The sequence below is a fragment of the Ambystoma mexicanum genome, chromosome 6q, assembly GCF_040938575.1.
Source record: "Ambystoma mexicanum isolate Mex_15411 chromosome 6q, UKY_AmexF1_1, whole genome shotgun sequence".
Taxonomy (NCBI): Eukaryota; Metazoa; Chordata; class Amphibia; order Caudata; family Ambystomatidae; genus Ambystoma; species Ambystoma mexicanum.
Genome location: NC_090937.1, coordinates 879,076,064 through 879,097,514, shown reverse-complemented (window position 1 = coordinate 879,097,514; position 21,451 = coordinate 879,076,064). Strand labels below are relative to the sequence as shown.

The 21,451-nt window shown below is 46.5% G+C and overlaps 1 protein-coding gene across 4 annotated transcripts in view; it reads right to left on the bottom strand.

The window, feature by feature from the left end:
* Positions 1-21,451, bottom strand: part of CLCN3 (chloride voltage-gated channel 3) — a 1,376,048-nt gene that overhangs the window by 875,298 nt on the left and 479,299 nt on the right. For all 4 annotated transcript variants that reach the window (XM_069631401.1, XM_069631403.1, XM_069631402.1 and 1 more), the window contains one exon: positions 12,985-13,142. In XM_069631401.1, coding sequence (XP_069487502.1) covers positions 12,985-13,142 — 158 coding nt within the window. The remainder of the gene's footprint in view (positions 1-12,984; positions 13,143-21,451) is intronic.

Here is a 21,451-nt window from a genome sequence, read left to right as displayed (position 1 = left end):
AGCAGACCTACCCGGTAGCGCTGGCACCGTTCCCCATTCCCATTGAGCCCTATGGGGCTCACTGGGAATGGGGAGTAATAAATACTGGCACCGAGCAATGGGCAATTACCGGGTCCAGCAGGGCCAGAATGTCCCGGTAATTGCCCATTGCCGGTAAAAAAAATTCTCAGGGGCAGCCGTGACGGTATTTACTGGCACAACTACCACCTCAGTCATAATGAGGCCCATTGTGTTGAGAGGATCTGAGCCCGGCTGAGGGGATCCAAGGTTGGCAAGTGAATCACCTAAAGTACTTGTGAAGATCTGAAAGAGGAAAGAACTTGTTTTTCGTATCAGGCCCTCTGAATGAAGAGGCTTTGAAAAGGCAAAGAGACTTGGGCACGGAAGGCCCTGATGCTAATGATTGAGCTGTATCCTCGTGCTAAAGAAGCCAGAGACTGTTCTAAGTTTGAGTATACCGCCTTGTGCCGTGCTGAAAACGTGGGGAAGGGAGGCCAACAGCCTGAACATCCAGACATATCATTTTGTGAACACTTCTTTCCTTTTCGTAACATTGTTTCCCACACTACTTGTATTTAGAGGTAAGGATTGGCAATAGGTTTATTAGTATATGCCCTTTTATTTTGACAAGTCGCTACTAGGACTGCATTATTATTATTTGATGGTCGTAGCTTGCTCCCATCTGTAGATTTAGGATTAGATGGGTGTTTTTCAAACCCTTTTTTAAGCTCAATAAACACCCTTGAACTATGGTCACTCGTGTCCGTCTTACTGTTGACACCATGCCTTCCTTACATAAGGCAAGGGCATTGTCATTTATGGCGAGCTGGTGATGAGGTTGGAATTTGGTTCACTGTTAATTTTCTATTGATTTTGTATTGAGTAACATGCAAATAAGATACTTTAGCGTGCGTGCTCTGTAAGAGTTTAGGGTAGTAATTAGAATTGGGGAAGGTTTAGGAACTGAGTTAAGTTGATTGTGGGGGTTTTATTTAAGGTTTGGGTCATTGTTAGTATTACAGGCTTGTACTTTTGTGCATAAAGAAAATAGATTTTTTCGGCTACCTTATTACTGGCAACCTTTTCACACTTTGCATTGATTGTATTGAATTACTACATTTTTTTTGTTTATTTTTTATTGATTTTCAATATGGAAGGCATTACAAACAATTATATCACAGTTAATTTCATTTTGTTCAAATCAAACCTCACACTCCCAACAATTCTCAGTATTTCACATATTTGGCGTAAAAATAAAAGTGCTAAGTACAAGTTATATGGTACAATATGTCTTCAATTGATTAATCGGGGGTAATGAGAGAGAAGAAAGGAAGAAAGAAGAAAAAAAAAGTTTACAAAGTTCAGTTCATTGGGTCAGTTATCTCTCTTTTAACAAATCAGAAATATGAATTCATTAGGCAATATTAGATAAAGAATTCATAAACATGACTACCATTGTTGCACATTCTCTATCAAAAGTGCATAAGTGCCAGGCTAACAAATCTACAGTTAATTCAGGAATTCCTGAAGTGCTTCAGGAGTTGTGGTTGGAAGAACATATGTTCTTTATCAGAGACAAAGTCCAGAAAAGGGCGCCAGGTTTTCCGGAATCTCAAGAGCTTTCCCTCCATTACTGCTGTAAGTTTTTCCAAGCCCAGCAATTCCCACATTTTCATCCACCAAAAGGCTATCTACGGGCCCTCTATCGTTTTTCAGAATCGAGCTCTGGTGATGCAAGCAGCCACTAATAAATGGGAAATCAAAATTGCTTTATGCCCTGACATGGGGAAGGACCCATCTTCTGGGACATCCCCCCAGCAGGAATACCCTTGGGTCCATGGGGAGCAAGGAGCCTGTGATTTCCTTAATTCTAGACCTCACCTCAAGCCACTATGACTGGATAATCTGGCAATGCCACCACATATGAGCCATATCCCCTCGCTCACCGCACCCATGCCAACATGTATCCGGATACTCTGGATTAATGGAGTGGAGTCTGCTGGGGGGGAAATACCACCTGAAGCAAATTTTGATGGCATTTTCTTTTACTAGGGCACGAGAACTGGTCTGAGTTCGGTGCCAGATCCGCTGCCAAGATTCCTCTGGAATTTCCAGGCCAAGTTCTCTCTCAAATGCTTTCATATATGGAAGCTTCTCATCTATTGAGGCGTTCTCTAACAGTCTATAACACAGTGAAATCTTGCGGGACTGCTGACCTTCAAGAATTTTGAGTTCGATTCCCAGAGGGACCCTTCCACCTGCCCTGCGGGCCTCCCTATTAGTGAGCCAGTGGCGTAGCTGTGTGTATCGAAGCGTTCCGTCTCTGGGAGATCAAACCTTTCCTTGCATTCCTGGAAAGTCAAAGGTTCCTGATCAGTGTATAAATCTCTCAGGCGTAAGGGTTTGTCTCGGCACCAGATTCGGAACGTTGTGGGTATGAGGCCTGGGGTGAAAGCCGGGTTCTAGGTGATAGGGGACAGTGGCCCTAGTCCCAGTGGGATGCCCCTCTGCGAACGTGCTTTATCCCAACTCTGTAGAGTGGACAAGGTGGTTGGCAATATTCCACCCCTATAATTACGCGCCCCTTTCTGGAGAAATGGAAGGTGAGCCAGAGGAAGTGAGGCAGCTGCCTGCTCAATCTTTAACCATTTAGGAGGATCCGGGGGATCACCCCAGGAAAGCATTATAGCTACTTGCACAGCAAAGAGTGGAATGCATATAATAACTTCGGGAGGAGTGTCATTTTAACCGCATTAATACGCATAACCATGAAATTTCCTGGGAGTCCCATCGCTGCAACCATTCCCTTAACTCTTTAAACAAAGGGGGAATGTTTGCCCTGTAAAGAACTGCGTATGCTGGAGTAAGCTTTACCCCCAAGTACGAAATCTCCGTTGGAGACCAGGGAAAGTTCATCATTGTTCGCATTTCATCCAGTCTACCAGAGTCTTCAGACAGGGGCATACCCACTGATTTAGCTGGGTTTACTTTGAAGCCAGATATCGTAGCAAACCTTTTTAGGAGGTCTAAGAGGGGAGGAAGCGTGTGGGGGGCGTCCCTCAGGAAACAAAGCAAATCATCCGCGTATAGCGCGATTTATGGGGTTGTCCCTCCACCTCAAAACCCAGGATATCTGGGTGTAATCTAACGTGTTGAGCAAAAGGCTCCATTGCTAGGGCAAAAATTCACGGGGACAAAGGACAACCCTGTCTAGTGCCTTTGGCTGACCTAATTAGCGGAGTCCAATTTTTATTAACCTTGATCCTGGTCGAGGGAATTTGAAAATTTGAGAATATTAATTTGAAAAATTCCGGACCAAATCCAAACCCCTCCAGTACTATTTCCAGGTACCCCCAAGACATACTATCAAATGCCCTGTGGGCATCCAGGGACAGCAGGGACAAATTACCTGGGATCTTCGGAGCAAGGGCAATTAGATTGATGGCACGGCGTACATTATCATAGGTGGACCAATCATGTATAAAACCTGTCTGATCATTATTTATCAGGGACAGGAGAACCGGACATAAGCGGCTCGCTATCATTTTCCCCAATAATTTAGCGTCTGTGTTTAATAACGCAATTGGCCTGTAAGAGGCGCAGTCTGTAGGATCCTTCCTAGGTTTCAGCACCAATGTCGTAGCCGATTCCGCCATAGATGCTGTGAGCACTCCTGCCTTCCATACCGAGTTAAATAGTTTCGTTAAATGAGGGGTCAATTCCTCCCAGAATGTCTTATAAAACTTGTTGATAAAACCATTTGGCCCCAGGGCCTTACCCAGCGGGAGGGAGCGGATTGACCTATCTGTCTCTTCCGCAGTTATTGGGGCCTCCAAACATCCACGAAACTCAAGGGATATCTGTGGGAGATCAGCTTTCTGGATAAACTCTCTGGCTAACTGCGGATCTGTTATTTGGGGGGAGGAGTGGTTTTGGATAAACTCTTCCACAATCCGAAGTTTCCCAGACTCGGTGAAAACCTGCCTTAGGGAATCTATGTGATTACGTTTTGCTTGCTGCCTAAGTTTAGCCGCCAACAAACGACTGGCCTTGTTCCCCTTAGAGTAATAGTATTGTTTAGTGCGCATTATTCTGAGGGCTGCTCGGCTCATTTGGTGGGCTTCAAGCGCTTTCTGGGTCATACGAACCTCCCTAAGTGCGCGTCTAGAGGGTCTTTTCTTATGCCTCACAAAGCCTCAATTCCAATTGGGCCTAGGTCTGTCTATGAACTTTACCTCGCTCAATTGTTTGAATTATAACCTGGCCTCTAATGACAGCCTTCGCCGCGTCCCACACTACCGCATACTCCAACTCCCCAGTATCATTGTCTGCAAAGTATTGGTCTATGCAGTTAGCAATGCAGGAACGGGCCTGAGGGTCCAACAATACGAGCTCATTCAGCCGCCAAGTTCGGGGGAGTTCCGGGGAATTACTAAACTGAGGCATGGAGACAAATACCGGAGCATGGTCAGATAGGGCTTTCGGGAGGATCTCTACCTCTGTGGTGTGGGGGATAAGGGTATCGGAGAGAAGACACATGTCTAACCTAGAGAACCCCCTATGCACAGGAGGGTAAAAAGTATAATCCCGTTCTCCCTGATGAAAAAACCGCCATCCCTCTATCAAAGAGTGCTCCCTGAGGAGAGAGGTTAGGGCCAAAAAGTTCTTCTTATCAGCTAGAGTTGACGGGAGAGATTTATCTTCCAAAGGGTTAATCACAGCATTAAAATCTCCTCCAATTATGAGGTCTCCCTCAGCATGCTCACTCAGCATTCCAGATATGGAGGTAAAAAACTGGTGCTGATTAACATTAGGTGCATATATCGATAAACAGGGTCACCCTCTTCCCATATAACGTGGCTACCACTAAAACATATCTTCCCTCTGCATCTAACTTGGTTCTATGAACTTTCAATGGGGGTCCCCCTCCGAACAAGTATAGCCACTCCGCGCTTCTTCGTCCCAGAGGAAGCACACATTTTGATTGGGTAGAATTTGTCATTCAAGCGGAATTCATCCGTTGGCAACAGGTGGGTTTCCTGCAAAAATAATATGGTGGGGTTGTAGGTCGCCAATCGGTGAAATAACGCTTTCCGTTTAATCGGGGAATTGAGACCCTGAACATTATGGGTGAGGCAGATTACATTCGGGCTCGCTATTTCAGTATTCCCTCGTGTGTTATACTCTCTTGACATAGTTGGTGAAGTATGCAAGGCATTACCTCAGATTCACCCGTCAATATTCTCCCACCTCGGATTTTAAGGGCTTGGGAACTGACTTTCAGAGAAGTATTCAACTCATCTCCGATGACCCAAACCCTCAAGCCCTTCAACAACATCATCGACTTCAAGTTAGCACCATACAAGTTACCTCGTTGTTGACAGCTTCCACTCAAGACTGACCCAACATCAAAATACCAAGAGGGGGTAAAAAATAAATAAAAGTAACGCTGAATACCAGAAAAACCAAACAGAAGAAAAAAGGAACCAGTTTGCACTGTTGAACAATGCAATATAAAGACTTGAAGAATAATAGGAAACAAGATGTGAAAAGCTTCCATGAACTTCAACTTCTATGTAACCAACAATAAACCTTCAACAGAATCGGGCGCATTCCGACCCAGGCGCCCCACTTTGAAGCAATGTGCAATTTTGCACACCATACAGAACTCATTTCGGGGGGATCCTTCCTATGACCACCCAGAGCCCCGTGCCCCGCCAGCAAGGTTGCTTAAATTTGGCTGGCCAATGGTCTCTTCCATCAAAAATGAGGTCCCCCAGTATCATCGTACATTAATAAGATCTTAAAGCAACCAACATTCGTAAGAGATATTAACCGCACAGGCTGAGGTCCTGCCTCCAAATACTCCTCGGGACATCTCCTGAGTCTTTTCAATTTCCTCCTTTTACTATCAAGCAGGCGTATCATCAGCCCAGGGGGACTTTTAGATTTAGAACAGCCATCTGGGTTGACCGGAGAGAGGCGAGCATGAGTTCCAGCCATGGTCCGTTCCTCACGGAGGGCAGAACCTCCTATCCACTTCCAACCCCTCGGCCTTCTTCTTCTATCCATTGGGGTAGACAGTGAGCCGCGCTCCCCCTCCGAAGATGCATCTCGTTCCAACGTGGGTGCAGCAACATCTCCAGACATGAGCTCCCTTGCCTCAACCTCCGAAGATATCACGTAGTGCTGATCATTAAAGTCAAAAATCAATTTGCAGGGGAACCCCCAGCGGTAGCGGATCTTCTGGGACTGGAGCCATGTAAAAACCTTCTGTAGAGGGCGTAGGCAGGCTAAAATATACGGAGAGAGATCATGGAATAGCCGAACAGAAGCTCCCCGAAACTGCACCGATTCTGATTTTCTAGCCGCCAGCATGATTTCCTCCTTTTGACGAAAATAGTGAACTCTGGTAAGGACATCTGGGAGAAGATTTCTCCTCATTTGGGCGGAGGGGTATTGTCATGATCTCTGCTTCCAAAAGGTCAGGACTTACCCAACTCCCTTGGAAGCAGACCCATAACCCAGGTTCCGAGTGCCAACCAGTCCCAATTGGGACCTTTTGGACCCTGTCCTGGCGCCAGTGGCACCAGGCTCATAAATATGCCCAGTCCCAGCGCTGGAAGCGCCGGGCTCATAATGCTTGGGTGGACTTACCTGCAGCAGACCATGCTGCTTACTTACCTGCCAGTTGAGCCTCTAATCCTCTTCTGTTTAGGACTACTTTTCCTGTTGGGTGGGGCAGGAGCCACTCCCTAGGTTCAGAACACTGGAACTCTTCTGGAAAGCAGGAACTCTTTTCTTACCTAGGCGTGGCTGTGGAAGGAGACACCTAAGCACCACAGGAGGCTATTTAAACCACACCCGATGGATGAATCTTGCTTTGTGTTATTCTGCATCCTCTGTAGCAGAACGCTCATCGTGTCTTCTGCATCTGATCCTGGGCCTAAGGGAAAAAGGCTTACCATCCTGAATCCAGTCTTCAGCAACACCTATAAAGACAAGAAAGAACAGGTTAGCATTACGGTCTTCAGTGACAGCGCTTCTCTTACCTGGTCCATCGGCTGTCACCAACGCCTCGCGCTGCATTCCGGCATCTGAAAGACAAAAGCTTACCAACTCTTCGCACGCTCCGGAGGCCTTCGGCGCTGCATCCCGCATCTGAAGACAAAAGAAGGTGCGTTTAAAGACATTGGGTAACTTTATTACTCACGTGCCATTACTCCTTCCCACGCCGAACCCAGTGGGTATTCCGGCACCCTTCAGCAGCTCCGAACTTGTACCTGCAAGATAAAAGGACAGTTAGTGCGCATCGTGAAGCAGGCAACAAGCGCTTACTCACGTGCTTCCAGGCGCTTCTATTCCTCACACGGGTTCCATCCTCAACTCACTTCAGCCCGTCATCCGCCATCGCCGGAACCCTGCAAAACAAGAGACATCATTACAAAAGACTTTTAAAGACATTTGAAATACTCGGAACTTACCGTTCGTGCAGTAAACGACGGACAGCAGTCCTCTGAGGTCAAGAGGCCTGCACCCTTATCCAGTGAAGAAACTGGTTACGGCACCCTGCCCCGAGGCAGATGGAGAGCTCGGCGTTCACTTACCTAAGACATCTTACTCTTCGAGTCAGACATACAGTGCACAGAGGTCCAGCCCAAAGAGCCAATCGTGTGTTACACATCACCTTTGAAGATACGGTATTCGCCCAGTCAAGACCGGCGCCTCTGCGGGAATCAGGTGAGTGTTACAGGTATACACGGTGCGTCCTGTCCAGGGTCAGAGCTTCGGAGGGAAAAAGGCCCAGAAGGTCTCGGAACAGTTTGCTGACATAACTAGGTTGTTCCTGATCGGAGATTTGCCGCGGGATACCCCGGAGGCGCACATTATTGCGTCTAGACCTATTTTCTAAGTCCGCCTGCTTGGCCCAAATCTCCTCCAAGTGGTCTTCTACCGCCCGCACATGTTCCGAGAGCACCTCAGTGTCATGTGTTAGCTCGCAGCAGACATTCTCCAGATTGCCCATTCTAGTTTCGAGACCACCCAAGTGGGAGGTTAGCTCCGCTAAGGACCTGGCCAGTGAGTCTTTCGAGGTGGTTATCTCTGCCTTAATTTCACGAGTGATTTCTTGTTTAAAGGCCTTCAGCATGTCTTCAAAAATCAGACCTAGTAAATGCCATATCTGCGATGGGGTCTGTGGCGGGGGTCGGGTGGACCTCCACTGACACTGTATGGCTCTGATGTATGGGAGCTGACTGAGGCGCCAAGAAAGCCTTTATCCCCTGTGTTTGCTCTTTCTTTTTGGGTCCTGCTTTGGGCATTGCTGGCAAGCTTCAAATGATATAGTCTCAAGCGCAGCACTAATATTATATGACGTGTAGTGCCGAAGATCAATAACGTGAATAAATGCTCCGAGGGCTAGTAAGTCCCCTTAATAGGTCCCATGGGAGGTAGCAGATGCAATTGCCACCACCCCGAGCTTGCTCAAGCAATTATTAATGGAACACTGAAATGGTCACTGACAGACTCTGCAGCAGGGCACATCCTCTTCTAGGCTCCAGTGAGCAGGGGCCCGGCTCCCAGTTCCTGAGCCGCCCGCCCCGCCACCGCAGTCTCACGGTACTGCAGACCGCGACATACTAAAGCGCATCGGCAGGCGAGCAGTGTCCCCCAAGCTCCAGCCGCTCTCTCCGTTGAATAGCAGGAGGGAATCCCCGCCTCCGCCCCCAGAACTGGCGATCCCCAATATAAAACCAGGGACCACCACTATCCAGGTCGGCAGGGACCCCGATGTCCGCCAGACAAAATGGCGCCCGTCGCAGAAAAAGTCCCTGGGGGTCCACAAGACACCAGCCCAGGCCGGCAGCCCACACCGCCCACCTCTGACGCGATCCACCTCTTCTGCGTCCGAGTGGGCGAGTCACTTCTGGGGTCCCATGTCGCCCGGTTCTCCGCACCAGATCTCCGGAGCGGCTGGGGGGCAAGGGGAGTCGCACTCCCGCCGAGGGATACGGGTAGCCCAACGGCGCTCTCGGGGCTCACGGAGGATCAGCCCCTCCGCTATAGCAGCGATCCGTGTTCACACGTCCCGGACACTCTCCACCGCCACGTACAGTCGTCGTCTCCAGCTCTCAAGGCAGCTCCTCCTCAGGCCGGGGTCCGGGATCACGATCCGGGGCAACGAAGCCTCAGCCGCCCATTAGGCGAAATGGCGCGCACCACCATGTTGTTCTCGGCGGTTCCAGGGGCTCCGGCTCGTTTGAGCAGCACCTCTCACATCCGCGCTCCGATTTCTCTCAGGATTGCGTCCCACTGCATCACCTCAGCTTCCGCTCTCGTCCCCATATATTATTGTTCGACATATGAGTGCAGAATTTCAACAAAAAAAACGCTGCCCGTTGGCAGAGCTCACAGCAGGCATGTCTGCATCGTGCGCTGCCTAGCCACGCCCCCTCTGAATTACTACATTTTATAAAACTAGCAAAGGGAAGACCATCAGGCGGCCTCCTCTTGGCAATCAAAAACTCAATCATTAACTCAATAATGCCCCTGTGTAATAATTCCATAGGTATACAAGCTTGTAAAATTGATCTAAAAGTAGACATGCCATATCCCGAAATGTTAATAGTCAACATTTACTGGAACCCTGCCCACTCGGAACACCAATACTTCTTAGCGGAACTGAACTAATTATTGACAAGAGTGAAGACTGAGTTCAGAGGAATAAACCTCCTCCTAGCAGGCGACTTTAATGCAGATTGTACTTGTGCTGAGAGTACTAAACCCCAGCAAACAAAAAGGAAACCATCAAAAAAAGGTCAAATTTGGCTGGAGTTTATGGAAGCATGGGATCTAGAGATGCTGCGGGGGTTTGATCCAAAGGGTAATAATGCCCCAGTGACGTGGCGTCGGGGGATCTCAGCATCCACGCTCGATTACATCTTTGTGTCACCAGCTCTGCCCTGTCATGCCTGCGTTCAAGCCCAATTATAAAACACGAAGGGGGGGAGCGACCACGCTAGGCTGGAACTGTCTTTCCTGGACCTGCAGGAAAACTGAGAGTGATAAAGTATAAACAAGGCGAGAAAACTTTAAATGGAAAATTAGAAAAAATACAGAACTCGATCTGGAGGGAAGAGTCCCATCCAGAAAAATTTGGAAATTTTATTATGGTCAATACAACCTCCAAGTAAGATAGGTGTCACTCCGAAGCAAGAACACTTTCATATCTTCCACGAGGAGACGCAAAGGAAAAAAGGGAACTCAGATGCACAATGCGCAGGTTGAAAAAAAACAACAGTGACCCCTCCATACTCCAGCACAAACTTAAAAAAGCTATGCAGACCTATAGGAATTGGTCAAAAAATCAGAGACACCAACGACTACAGCAAGATGGAGAACAAATGTTACATGTGCTAAGTGCAAACAACTCCAGGAATGTTTGGGCGGTGGTGGGCCAACTAGAAACAGGGATTAACAGCTCCCTGTGCAATCTAGTCCCTGAATCAAAATGGGTGGAGTATCTCTCAGACAACTTTAAAGACTCCGGGGTAGCCAAAACCAATATGGTTAAAGATGCTTCTTGGCATCTTACCTTTGATGAGGATGATATCTTTGAAATAATAACCAAATCCTCCACATCCAAAGCTGCAGGACCAAACGGGTTGACATACCAGGTCATGAGAAACAAACCAAAATTTTGGGCCAAGATCCTAAATCATTTGTTTAGAGAAATCCTGAAGAACCGCACATTTCCACCCTCCTGAAAGAACAAGCTGGTCATTCCATTCTTCAAGGGGGACGATCGGCTAAGCCCGGCGAACTATCGGCCAATTGCCCTCCTTGACATTGACAGCAAGGTGTTCATGAAATTATTGCTGAGGGAGCTATCACAGTGGGTTGCGACAAAGCAAATTCTTTCATGCCATCAGACAGGGTTTAGACAGGGACTGTCCACTAGCCTTAATGGCCTAATCTTAAAGCTAGCAAGTGAAAAATCAAGGGATAAAATGGATACCCCACTCTATGGGGCCTGGGTAGATCTATCCAAAGCGTTCGATCATGTGGACAGATCCCTGTTGTGGCAAAAACTATATAGTTGGGGGATCCCAGATTCCCTGCTGGGAATGCTCATAGATCTCCATTGAAACACCACCATAAGATTGTAGTTAGATGCACAAGGCCACATTACAGAACTTATACACGTCTTTAGAGGGGTAAGACAAGGTAGCCTGGGCGCACCACTATTCTTTCATCTTTTCATGCCAGACTTGGGTGCTTTCTTATTCCCATCCGCGTTGGTCAGCCCTATGATAAATGGAAGGAGGATTCATTGGCTGGCCTACGAGGATGATACAGTACTTCTGGACAGGTCCGCAGTAGGCTTGCAACGTCTTTTAAATAAGCTTGGGGAGTATGCTAGCTTAAACGGGCTCTCAATTAACCCTCTAAAATCCAAAATCCTATTTTTCAAGCATCCAAGGAAAAGAATTGATTACGGAAATTGGGTTCTAGATGGGAAAATCACCCCCCCCCCCGTAGAAGAGCTGATATATCTGAGTTACAAAATATATGCCTCCCCTGCAAAATGCAAAGTTGAAATGGAAATCATGGAGAAAGCGCACAAATAACACCCCAAATGAAAAAATTAAATGCCAAATATTGTAGATTTTCCATTGTACCCCTTATTAGATTCTATATGGCAAAAGCAATCCCAGTCTTATTATATGACCTTGAAGCAAAGCCTCTGCTCTGGACAACAAACTGGAATAAACTGGAGGGTGCTCTCTGAAAAGATCTCTGCGTCTCCCGATGTGCACAACAATTCGGAGCCTACGATTTGAACTGGGCTTGGTATCCTTGGGGTGCCGAGCAGATTGGAAGCTTATCACACTGTATAGGGGAATAATCACTGCAGAAAAGAACTCACTTTACGTGGATGTGAATGAGCACTTTAAAAACTCAAGATCTCAGATACTCACTTGCTTAGATCTGAAAATAAGAGATATCTTGAATAGACTTGGTCTGAATTTGGAAACTTTAGTCTCAAATCCACTAAAGGTGAAGAGGTCATTGGAAACAAGTGACTGGATGGATACAATTGCAGGCACAAGATCTACCAACCCTCTAAACTAATTTCAAAAAGTAGAAAAAAAAATAGGGTGCCTGCCACGATACCTTCAAAAATATCCAGATAAAAATGTGAGAAATAAGTTCCTTAGACTCAGGTTAAACTTCGCTCATACTGGGGAAATATTGGCAAAGATAAACCAGGGGGACCAGGCAAAAAAACACTGTGGACAGTGCGAATGGCCCTGCAAACAATCACTAAGACACTTACTAATGGAGTGTGAGGGTACCTGGGAAACCAGACTATTATTATTCAAGATATTTGTTGCCCGGGAGGAGGGCCTGAGCATTTTTGGGACAGAATGATTGCCGGTCATGAGACCTTACGAACAGCAACAACAGTACAAGTATTAGAAAGAAGTACCATCACAATATAAAGAGGAAACTAAGCATGAAAGTTGTTAATGGACTGCTTCCTTTTTTCATTGCCATTTCGTCAGTATTTTGTAAAGGTTTCATTTTTAAACCAAAACGAATAAAAAAAAAAATAATAATAAAAAAACTACTTTTTGCTGGCTAGATTTTCACATAGAACAGTTTCTGTCACTTTCAAACTAACTTGGCTTTTGGGAAGTGGTTGTGGGGGGTTTATGGTTTGGGTCATTGTTAGTATTACAGGCTTGTACTTTTGTGCATTTAAAAATAGTTTTTTTTGGCTACCTTATCACTGGCAGCCTTTTCACACTTTGCATTGATTGTATTTAATGACTACATTTTATTAAATGACTTTTTGCTGGCAACTTTTTCACATAGAAACGTTTCTGTCACTTTCAAACTAACTTAGCTTTAGGGAAGTGGCAACCAATCCAAACACAGACAAAGCTCCCAAGCTTTATAATAATTTACACTTCATACCCGTCGGTGCCTTTCACGATCTTTGCATTTCTCTCGAACCCAGTCAATGGTATGAAAGTCATCGTAAGTTCCAACGCCAGGAATAGGTTCATCCAAGAGATCGAGCAAGTGTGTTGTACTATTTATAGACCCTCCGTTCGTCATTGTGTAATGTGTTCCTGCAAAATATGAAAAGAAACAAGTCAATTGGGTGTCAAGAGACACGCACAGGAAAAAAATGCCACCATTTCAACACAAAATACTCATTACTTCACAGTAACGTCATTTAGTAGGCAGAAGGAGACATGGTGATGAGGTAAGTGAAAATGGAATACTAAAGATAGTGTTTAAAGCACTCTGAAGTAGTTGAGATGAATTCAATATTAATTTCATTTTTAGACAACAGTGAATCCACATAATAACATTCACACCTCTCAGCGGGGAAAACATATTTTACATAAACAGCTCACACAACCTTTTCACTTTGTACACAACAAAACTATGAACCTGCCACTCTGCTGGCCTCTTCACAACTGCTGAGACACATCCGAAATCGGCTGCCACTGTCCAATACTCTTATGGAAGAGAAACTAGAGAGCATGAGGTGCTTGGAGCCACTAATCTATTCCTTTTAGCTTTAGCATGCATTCACTGATGGGCATCTGTGGTTGATCAATCAAGCCCAAGCTAGAGGAGAGAGCTCAAGGTACAAGGAAGACAATCAACAACAAAGGCAAATCATATCTAGGCAGATCCTATTTGAAAATGCAGTAACTCGTTTCTATGAAATCAACAAGGTAAAAATATTATTAGTTCAAAACAATGGTTTCAAGAGCAAGGAATAATGGTGCCATTTAATAGCAGAAAGAGGTAGTACATTCGTAGCCGGCAGCTTCACAAAGCATGTGTTCGCGGAAACTGATCCTCAGGGTTCAGTTGCTGGTGATAAGGGGAGGGGGGGCCAAATTGCCCTACAAGATGTGAGAGGGTCAGGGTCTATATGCGACCGGGTGGTGTGGGGGGTCAGGGATCACTCCAAATCTGGGGTAGGCGGCATACCAGGAAGTATGCCAGAGCCAATCCTTCCCAAGAAGTGTGGGTGAGGGAGCTGGGAGGGTCTCAGTCACTGAACCCTATAATTTTGCCATGACATAACTTGGGATGCCTTGCAGCCGCGAATCTGGCAGAAGGTCTTGTTTTTCCGGAAACATGTGCTCCAGGATGCAGTTCATCTCCAGCGGGAAACTCTGTTAACAGAGCTAAATGCGTCTCTCCCTCTTGTCATGATCTCCAGAGCACCAGCTAGAACCCAGACTCCACAGAAGACCAGGAAGGCGATGTAAATGGCTAGAAACAGGGTACAGCCACAGCAACTCCACGAATGCCTATGCAGGGAAAAGGGGCAGACAAAAAAGGCTTTTTGAAAGCGGGAGACCCACTGACCCCGACCCCTGGGAAAAAGGGAGCTTACTATTGGCCCGGGAGGTCACAGCGACCAATGGGAAGGGAGAGGAAGTGGTCAGAGGGGGAGGCAGCTGTTAGAAAGGAAGGCATGGGTACAAAAATCCCACAAGTAAACAGGGTGTTCAGGTGAGGTCAGTAGGAGAGATTGCAGACCAAAAGACCAGGCAGAGTGCAAAAGCTGAAAGATGTGTTGCAGGCTGTGGAATAGAGTGCAGGTGGGTTATTGTGTGTGAGAGAGTGTGGTAGCGGAAGAGGATGTAGTGCTAGAACGAGGATTAGTGGGAGAATAGGAGAGATTGGATCAGAGAGAGTTAGTAAAAGAGTACAAGCATGGGTGAGAAAAGAGACCAGTATAGCCGGGAGAAGATGGAAAACAGGAGGGAGTGTTTGAAGGGGAAGAGGGCGCAATGGAGAGTGAGAAACATTAGATGGACAGAGAGAAATGGCAGAAGGATAAGGAAGACCTGGGGAAAAGACCAGCGAGAGAAGAGAACATGAAGGAGAGAAGAGGGGTGAAAATAGGTGTGGAGGGGAGACAGGACGACCGGAAGGAGGGGGATGAGAGGGATAGAAAGAAGGAAAGAGGTGAAGTGGGGAGACAGGAGAAGAAGAGTGGGTGAAAGAGGAAGAGATAAATAATAGGGAGAGAAGAGAGGGTGAAGGAGAGGGTGGGAAGGAAAGAGAAGAAGGCATACCTTGACCATCATTATCTTTGGGGAACATCATGATTCGGCAACCTCTAGAAATTCCCAGGGGGAGAGAGACTGAGAAGTCTGTGGCCTTAGGCCTTCACTCTTAGACCAGAGCAAAATTAGACAGTAGGAGTTACCTTACATTCCTGACATGCAACCTTCTGGGGAATAACCAAGTTCAGACTAGGGAGGAGGGTTCCCACAGGTGGTTGAGGATCAGACTATGGTGATCCCCTTAGTTTGACCCGACTGTAATACAGCTTTGAATGACTTCTAAAAGAAATTGCACATAAATACTTGATGTTTTCCAAGCCAATTGTGGCATTATTGAGGCCATCTGTGACAAGAGTTTCTTAATGTTCAAATGTGGCAGAGTTTCATCTTGTAGGGTAGCATTTCATACGAATGCTGGCTGTGGTGCGTTCTCCCGAATGAAAGAAAATTACTTACCACTCTGTAATGTTCTTTTTGATGGATGTTCTTACAACAAATTCTGTATCTATGATATTCGTATGCCAGAGGAGCTGATCTTTGGAAATATTTCCACCACCAATGGGTGCAGCATGCCTCTGTGTTGGCTCCATCTGACGCCTCTATGTGGCCTGCGCCGGACAGGACGTCTGAGCCAGTATATATTGAGGCGCCTTGACCTCAGTTCCACCCGTTTTCCCTAGCACTCTAATGCTGAGGGACCGTGGAATCATATGTGTACTAGCTATCCGCCAAGAGGGGCAGGTTGAGAGAGAGCGATAAAGAATCCATGGGAGGAACATCCATCAGAAATAACATTACCGAGAGCTAAGTAATTTGTTCTTCTAATGGATTCCTTCATCCCACAGATTCCGAGTCCAAGATGGACTCCCATAGCAGTATGCGGATCTGGAAGAGGGAGTAGAGCAAGAGGACACACTGGATGGTCACAGGCTTGCCAGCATGTGCATCTGCATAACCCACAAAAAGCAGGTAATCTTTCATGACGTCCCTCGTCCAAGAGATTTAGTTGCTGGGAGCCCGCACCAGCCAATGGAATTGCTCCTCTGCCTTGGAAGGAGGGGGAAGAGGAAAAATGACACAGGGTGATGGATCTTTTGAGAGAGATGAATATCAGAGAACACCTTCAGAAAGAAAGAGGCTCTCATTCTCCGTCACCTTCACTTTGGAGAACAGCAAATAGGGACAATTAATAGACAACACCTGGTGCTCAGTCACTCGCCTCGTAGAAGTGATGGTTATCAGGAAAATCACATTAGGGTGAGAAATCTAAGATAACATGAATGCGGGGGTGTGGGGCGTCCAGCGGCGATACACGGCCCCTACTCCATTCTACATGGCCCAGAAGTCTTCATGGCCAGTCCTGCCTCGCCCCGCCCCGTATGCAATCATCAATTCCTTGCTCGAGTCAGGCAGCATTAAACCACAACACACACTACATTGCCCAGAAGACATCTGAACCAACCCTGTCCCGCGTCACATACGTTTCCTTAAAAACACAAACCCTGAAACATCACCATGGGAACACAAGTCCCTATTCACGTTCAAGGAAAAAGGGGCATTGTTACTCACAATACACTCCCCCATCATGGACACTTCGATACACCAACCCACGGGGGCCAGAAAACAGCACCCACAAGAGACATGCTGCAACAGCATAGCGCAGTCGGAACATTGGGATCGCCCATGTGGGTGGAAGGGGGGGGGGGAGAGAATCACAAATGGCAGCGCGGCTTCCCGGGGGCCGGTTGATTGGTTGGGAAATAGAGTGGGCTCGGCTGAAAAGCAAAACGCTAAACGCTAAACCATTTCTTTGATCTTGTTTTTGTTCTGTGGACAGACAGAAGACTCAAACACTTGGGAGGAGAACAAAGAGTTATTCTATTGGGCATATTGATGGAGCGGCTAACGGGAGAATCAGAGGACACCCGTACGCTCAACCTTTTTCCCCCCAGACTTTCATTTGTAATTAATTGACACCTCGCCGCCTGCGAGAAGCCAGTCATACCTGAATAAAGGACCATTTGAGTTAAGGCAATATGTGTCCTGCCTGGTTACAAGGGGCTACAATGGAGCACCCATAAGGAATGGCAATACTAAAATCAAATCCCACAAGCACAACCATAAATTGGCATGGTGGAAGCAGATTGCTCAATCCCTGTAAAAAATAGCAAAACAGTGAGAATTGTGAAGAAAGAGCCTTGTTCAGGGGTCTTTTTGAAGGCCAAAATAGCTGTAAGTACCCATTCACAGTGCCTAATTGCAGACTGCTCCGGGCAAAAGACAGCAAGAAAATCCAACACAGAGGAAATGGGACAGGATAACGGGTCCAGTTCCCTCTACCTGCACCAAGCCGAGCATTTACATCATCTGCAGGCATAAATGGACTCAGTGGCGGGTCTCCCAGCAGAGAGGAGCACATCCAGGATGTCGTCCTCAAGTCCCAATCCTTGCATCTCGGCCTCTCAGCAGCCAGGCATGAAGGTTCAGACTGCTGAGGTTCAGATGGAGGGCCCACCCCTCCGACTGGGAGAGAAGATCCACTCTCCTACGGAAGCGTCAGGGAGGGCAAATGGACATGTCAAGCAACTTGGAGTACGATGTTGTCTGAACCCAGTCCGGTGCAATCAATACACATATGGACCACACATGAATAGTCTCCTAAGAACCAACAGAATAGTGATCAGCTGGAACACAGTGGAGGTTGAATGCTGAATGAAACATTAATGCGTTGCATCCCGCGGAGCTCCCTGCCATGGGAGCTCCCTGGAGCAGAACAACTTGCACTTCCTTTTCACACTGGAAGAGAAGCAGTCCACTTGAGGTGTTCCACAGCAGGAAACAAAAATCTCCTTCAAAACATCCTGCCAAAGCTCCCACTCGTGGAAGGCCAAAGTCGGTCTGCTTTGAGGGTGCAGAAGTAAGGTTGGGACAAAAAGGTGGTATGTTTTTGGGAAGAAATTTTTATTAAATGAAAAAGGGTTGGAAAAATGCCTCTCCTGTCCCTAAAACTAAGAGGGGTTTCCCTGCCTCTAAGAAAACTAAGGGAATTCACAGAATGTCCAAATTATAAAGTCTGTCACTGTTATGTGTGATAAATCCGGTGGCGTCTTCACTGATTCCACGGCGATGGACTCCTCCTTCATGGCCAGGGGAAGGCAGCCACTACCTGATCCTGACCCTCGGGGTGGTAAAATGAGGGAGGATCATACAGAAGTGGGCTGCTGGGGGCAGGCGATGACCCCATTGGAAGAGAATATTTTCCCTTTTCTTCTGAAGAATGTTCTATGACACCCAAGATTCTGATGGCATGTTATTTCAATCAGAATTCTGTTCACCCCTCAAACACACACATCTTCTGTTTGAGGTTTTTCTAAGAAAAAAATCCTACCATAAAGCCTCAAGAACTGAGACGAGGAAGAGGAGAAAGGAGTTCATGCAAAGTGAAAGTCACTAAAAGTTGAATATGCAGACTTGTTTTTGTCAAGTTTGAGTACGCAGGACATTTAAAAATGATGTCTGCATTCAAGAAGGGGAAAGAGAGAGAGCCAGGTAACATGGTAGCAGAGTCAGACAAGGAGGCAGTATGACAGCAGACCGTGCCGGAGGAGATTGCAGGCGCATCCAGATTGCAGCTCACAACAGTGAGAATTACAAACCTGTTTGGTGCGAAAGGAAGAGAAACGCAGCAGGCACCTGTGGAGGACTGTCGGAGCTCCGACAGCAGCAGCAGGTTTGTCGGGATGACGGTTGTACAGAGAAGCAACATTCCTCTGTCCAGATCACAGAGCGAAGCCAGCGAACAAACGCAGGATTGCAGGAGACGCTGGAGGAAGGTCTGCAGTGTGAATGAGGCCTTCACAGAGGAAAGGCTTGCTTGCAGAGATGCGTCATGGGTCGTGGATGCTACTAACAACCAGTGAATCTACCCAGAGCCATTGGGGACTCCAAGGGGTACTGACACATTTAAACAAGTAAATGAAACACGAGTGTTTGAATACCAACCAGATAAAGCACAAAAGTAAAACTTATACAAGCCCCCATATATGACATCTCAATGTGAGGAACATTGGAGCAAGATGTCAATGTGGGGAAGTTACAACAAGCATTACTCTAAGCCAACAACTAGAAACACAGTGAAGTGATATAACTGTTATGTTAAAAGAAAGTGAAACTAATAAGAAGTCATGGTCAAAGGAAGACACCAGGCAGTAAACATTTGGGGAGGAGAGACACCTGGCAGGGGAGTATACCAGGCAATCCAATTGAGCATTTAAATGTATAAGACATTGTGGAAAGATACTTGGCAGGAAAGTATACCAGGAACCCCTTTAAAGCTGTAGTATGGAAGTTCTCATTTGAATAGGATTTATTTCTGTGAATCCAATTCAGCAAAGCCAATGAACAAAATGATAATTCAGTATCCTTGCGGTCTCAGAACCGGCGTTCTGGGACTGCAAGGAGAGTGAGTGATCATGTTCAGTCCGGCAGCATTTTGTTGGACCATCCATCCCACACAACGGATTTTGCCCCTGTGACAACAGCTCATATAAAAGGATATCTATGCTGCACGTAGGATTGCCTCCATTATTTTTTAACCACATAACCAATGTTACAGCAATAGAGGATACACCAAAAGTCTTGAACAAATTATGAAAATATATGTTTAAGTCAACTTAATGGACACAAGTTGATGCACACAATCCACTTGGACTTTCTCCTGATAATCCACTTCATTTCAGTGGTGAAACACGTGTAGAGGAATATATCACTATTTGAAGGAACATTTGCATCAAGTGCACAAATAAATCAGCAAGTCACCAGACTACTGATCTCAATTTAAAAAATATGCCACACACCCAACCAGAAAACCTCTAGCTGGCACGGCAACCGTGCCCCACCCTTTGTTTAATTTACAGTGGCTATTGGGAAGACACAATACTTGGGGCACAATGTTTGCAACAGCAACACCCAAACAAGAATAGATTTGTTTGCCACAGATTTGATATATGCCTGCATTTGTTTAATTACCAAAGGTCAATAGGCATTTCACAAGAATATACTCCTTATACTGCTCCTATTTATCCCACCAACTTATCACACTTTTCCCAAGCGTAGGATTTGTTGCACAATGTATTCTTCACTTATTTTGAGTGCGGGTGCCAGACTTGCAGTATTCAGAAAATGCTTAGTTTCTTCCTTGCCAAGCAATTGTCCTCTCATGGACAGTCCCTCTTTTAGGTGCGGGTCCTAGACTCGCACTATTCAGATTGGCTTTTGTTTCTGTTTTCACATGGGTACGTGTCCCAGATTCTCACTTCATTCCCAGGGTCCCAGACGCTCTTGATCCGGCTTCCGCCTTCACTCCCTTGCTCCCCCAGACCTCCAGAACCCTGCATACCTGTTTGCTTCCACCAGGTCGGGACCAGCGTATCCAGAGCAACTGCTGCCTCTCGCGAGGCTCCAGTAGCGTTCAGTTTTTTGTTGCGGTCTACAGCGGCTCTCCTGGCATCTGCTTATCCCTGGTGCGTCCTCTCTCATGGATGCTTCCCTGGTGGCTATTGATGCCTGGAGGTTTCACACAGCAGCAGCCCGAGCAGTCCTTGTTCCTTGGACCCTGCTCGATTTCTCATCCTCTGCTTTTGGCTTCCCTCCTTCTGGCACGCATCCCTTTCGCTGCTGTATAGCTCGCCGGATTCCTCCTTGGAGGATAGATCTTTCTGGTGTTCTCAGATGTGGTGTGCTTAAACTCCTGTGTTGAAAAAGGGAATTCCTTTGGACCAATCACATGAATCGAGAAGCTAAAGCACTCACTCTGCTTCTCCAGCGTGATCCTTGGACTCCTGATCATCATCTTCTCAGTACATGCCATAGAGTCAGATGTAACATACTTTGAATTCTCTAATGCTTCAGTCTCATGAAATAGATTTAAGTTTTCCAATACTTGAATTAGAGCCATATGCAGTATACTTTGCCTTATCTGATGTTTTAAAGTGGCCAAGTATATTAGGTTGACTAATTTGGCAATAACAGACATTGGCCCTATCAATTGGGGAAGGGTTTAGGTATACTAATGTGAGGGAATACCGCGTTCTCTGAGCATGGTCATCCTCAAACACATAAGGGGGTTCATCCCCCATGCAATCCTCCATCAGTGCACCACCCCGAGGGGGTCTATTGTACTGTGGACGCACCGCCCTGGCCCCATGGGAAAGGTCTCCCCCTAGAGGAGAAGGGATGACATCTTCAGATTCGTCACACTGCTCAAGGCATCCACTGACACATCCATTTCAGCAAGGTGAGCCGTCATCAAAGATGCATCATTCTCCAGAGAACAGAAA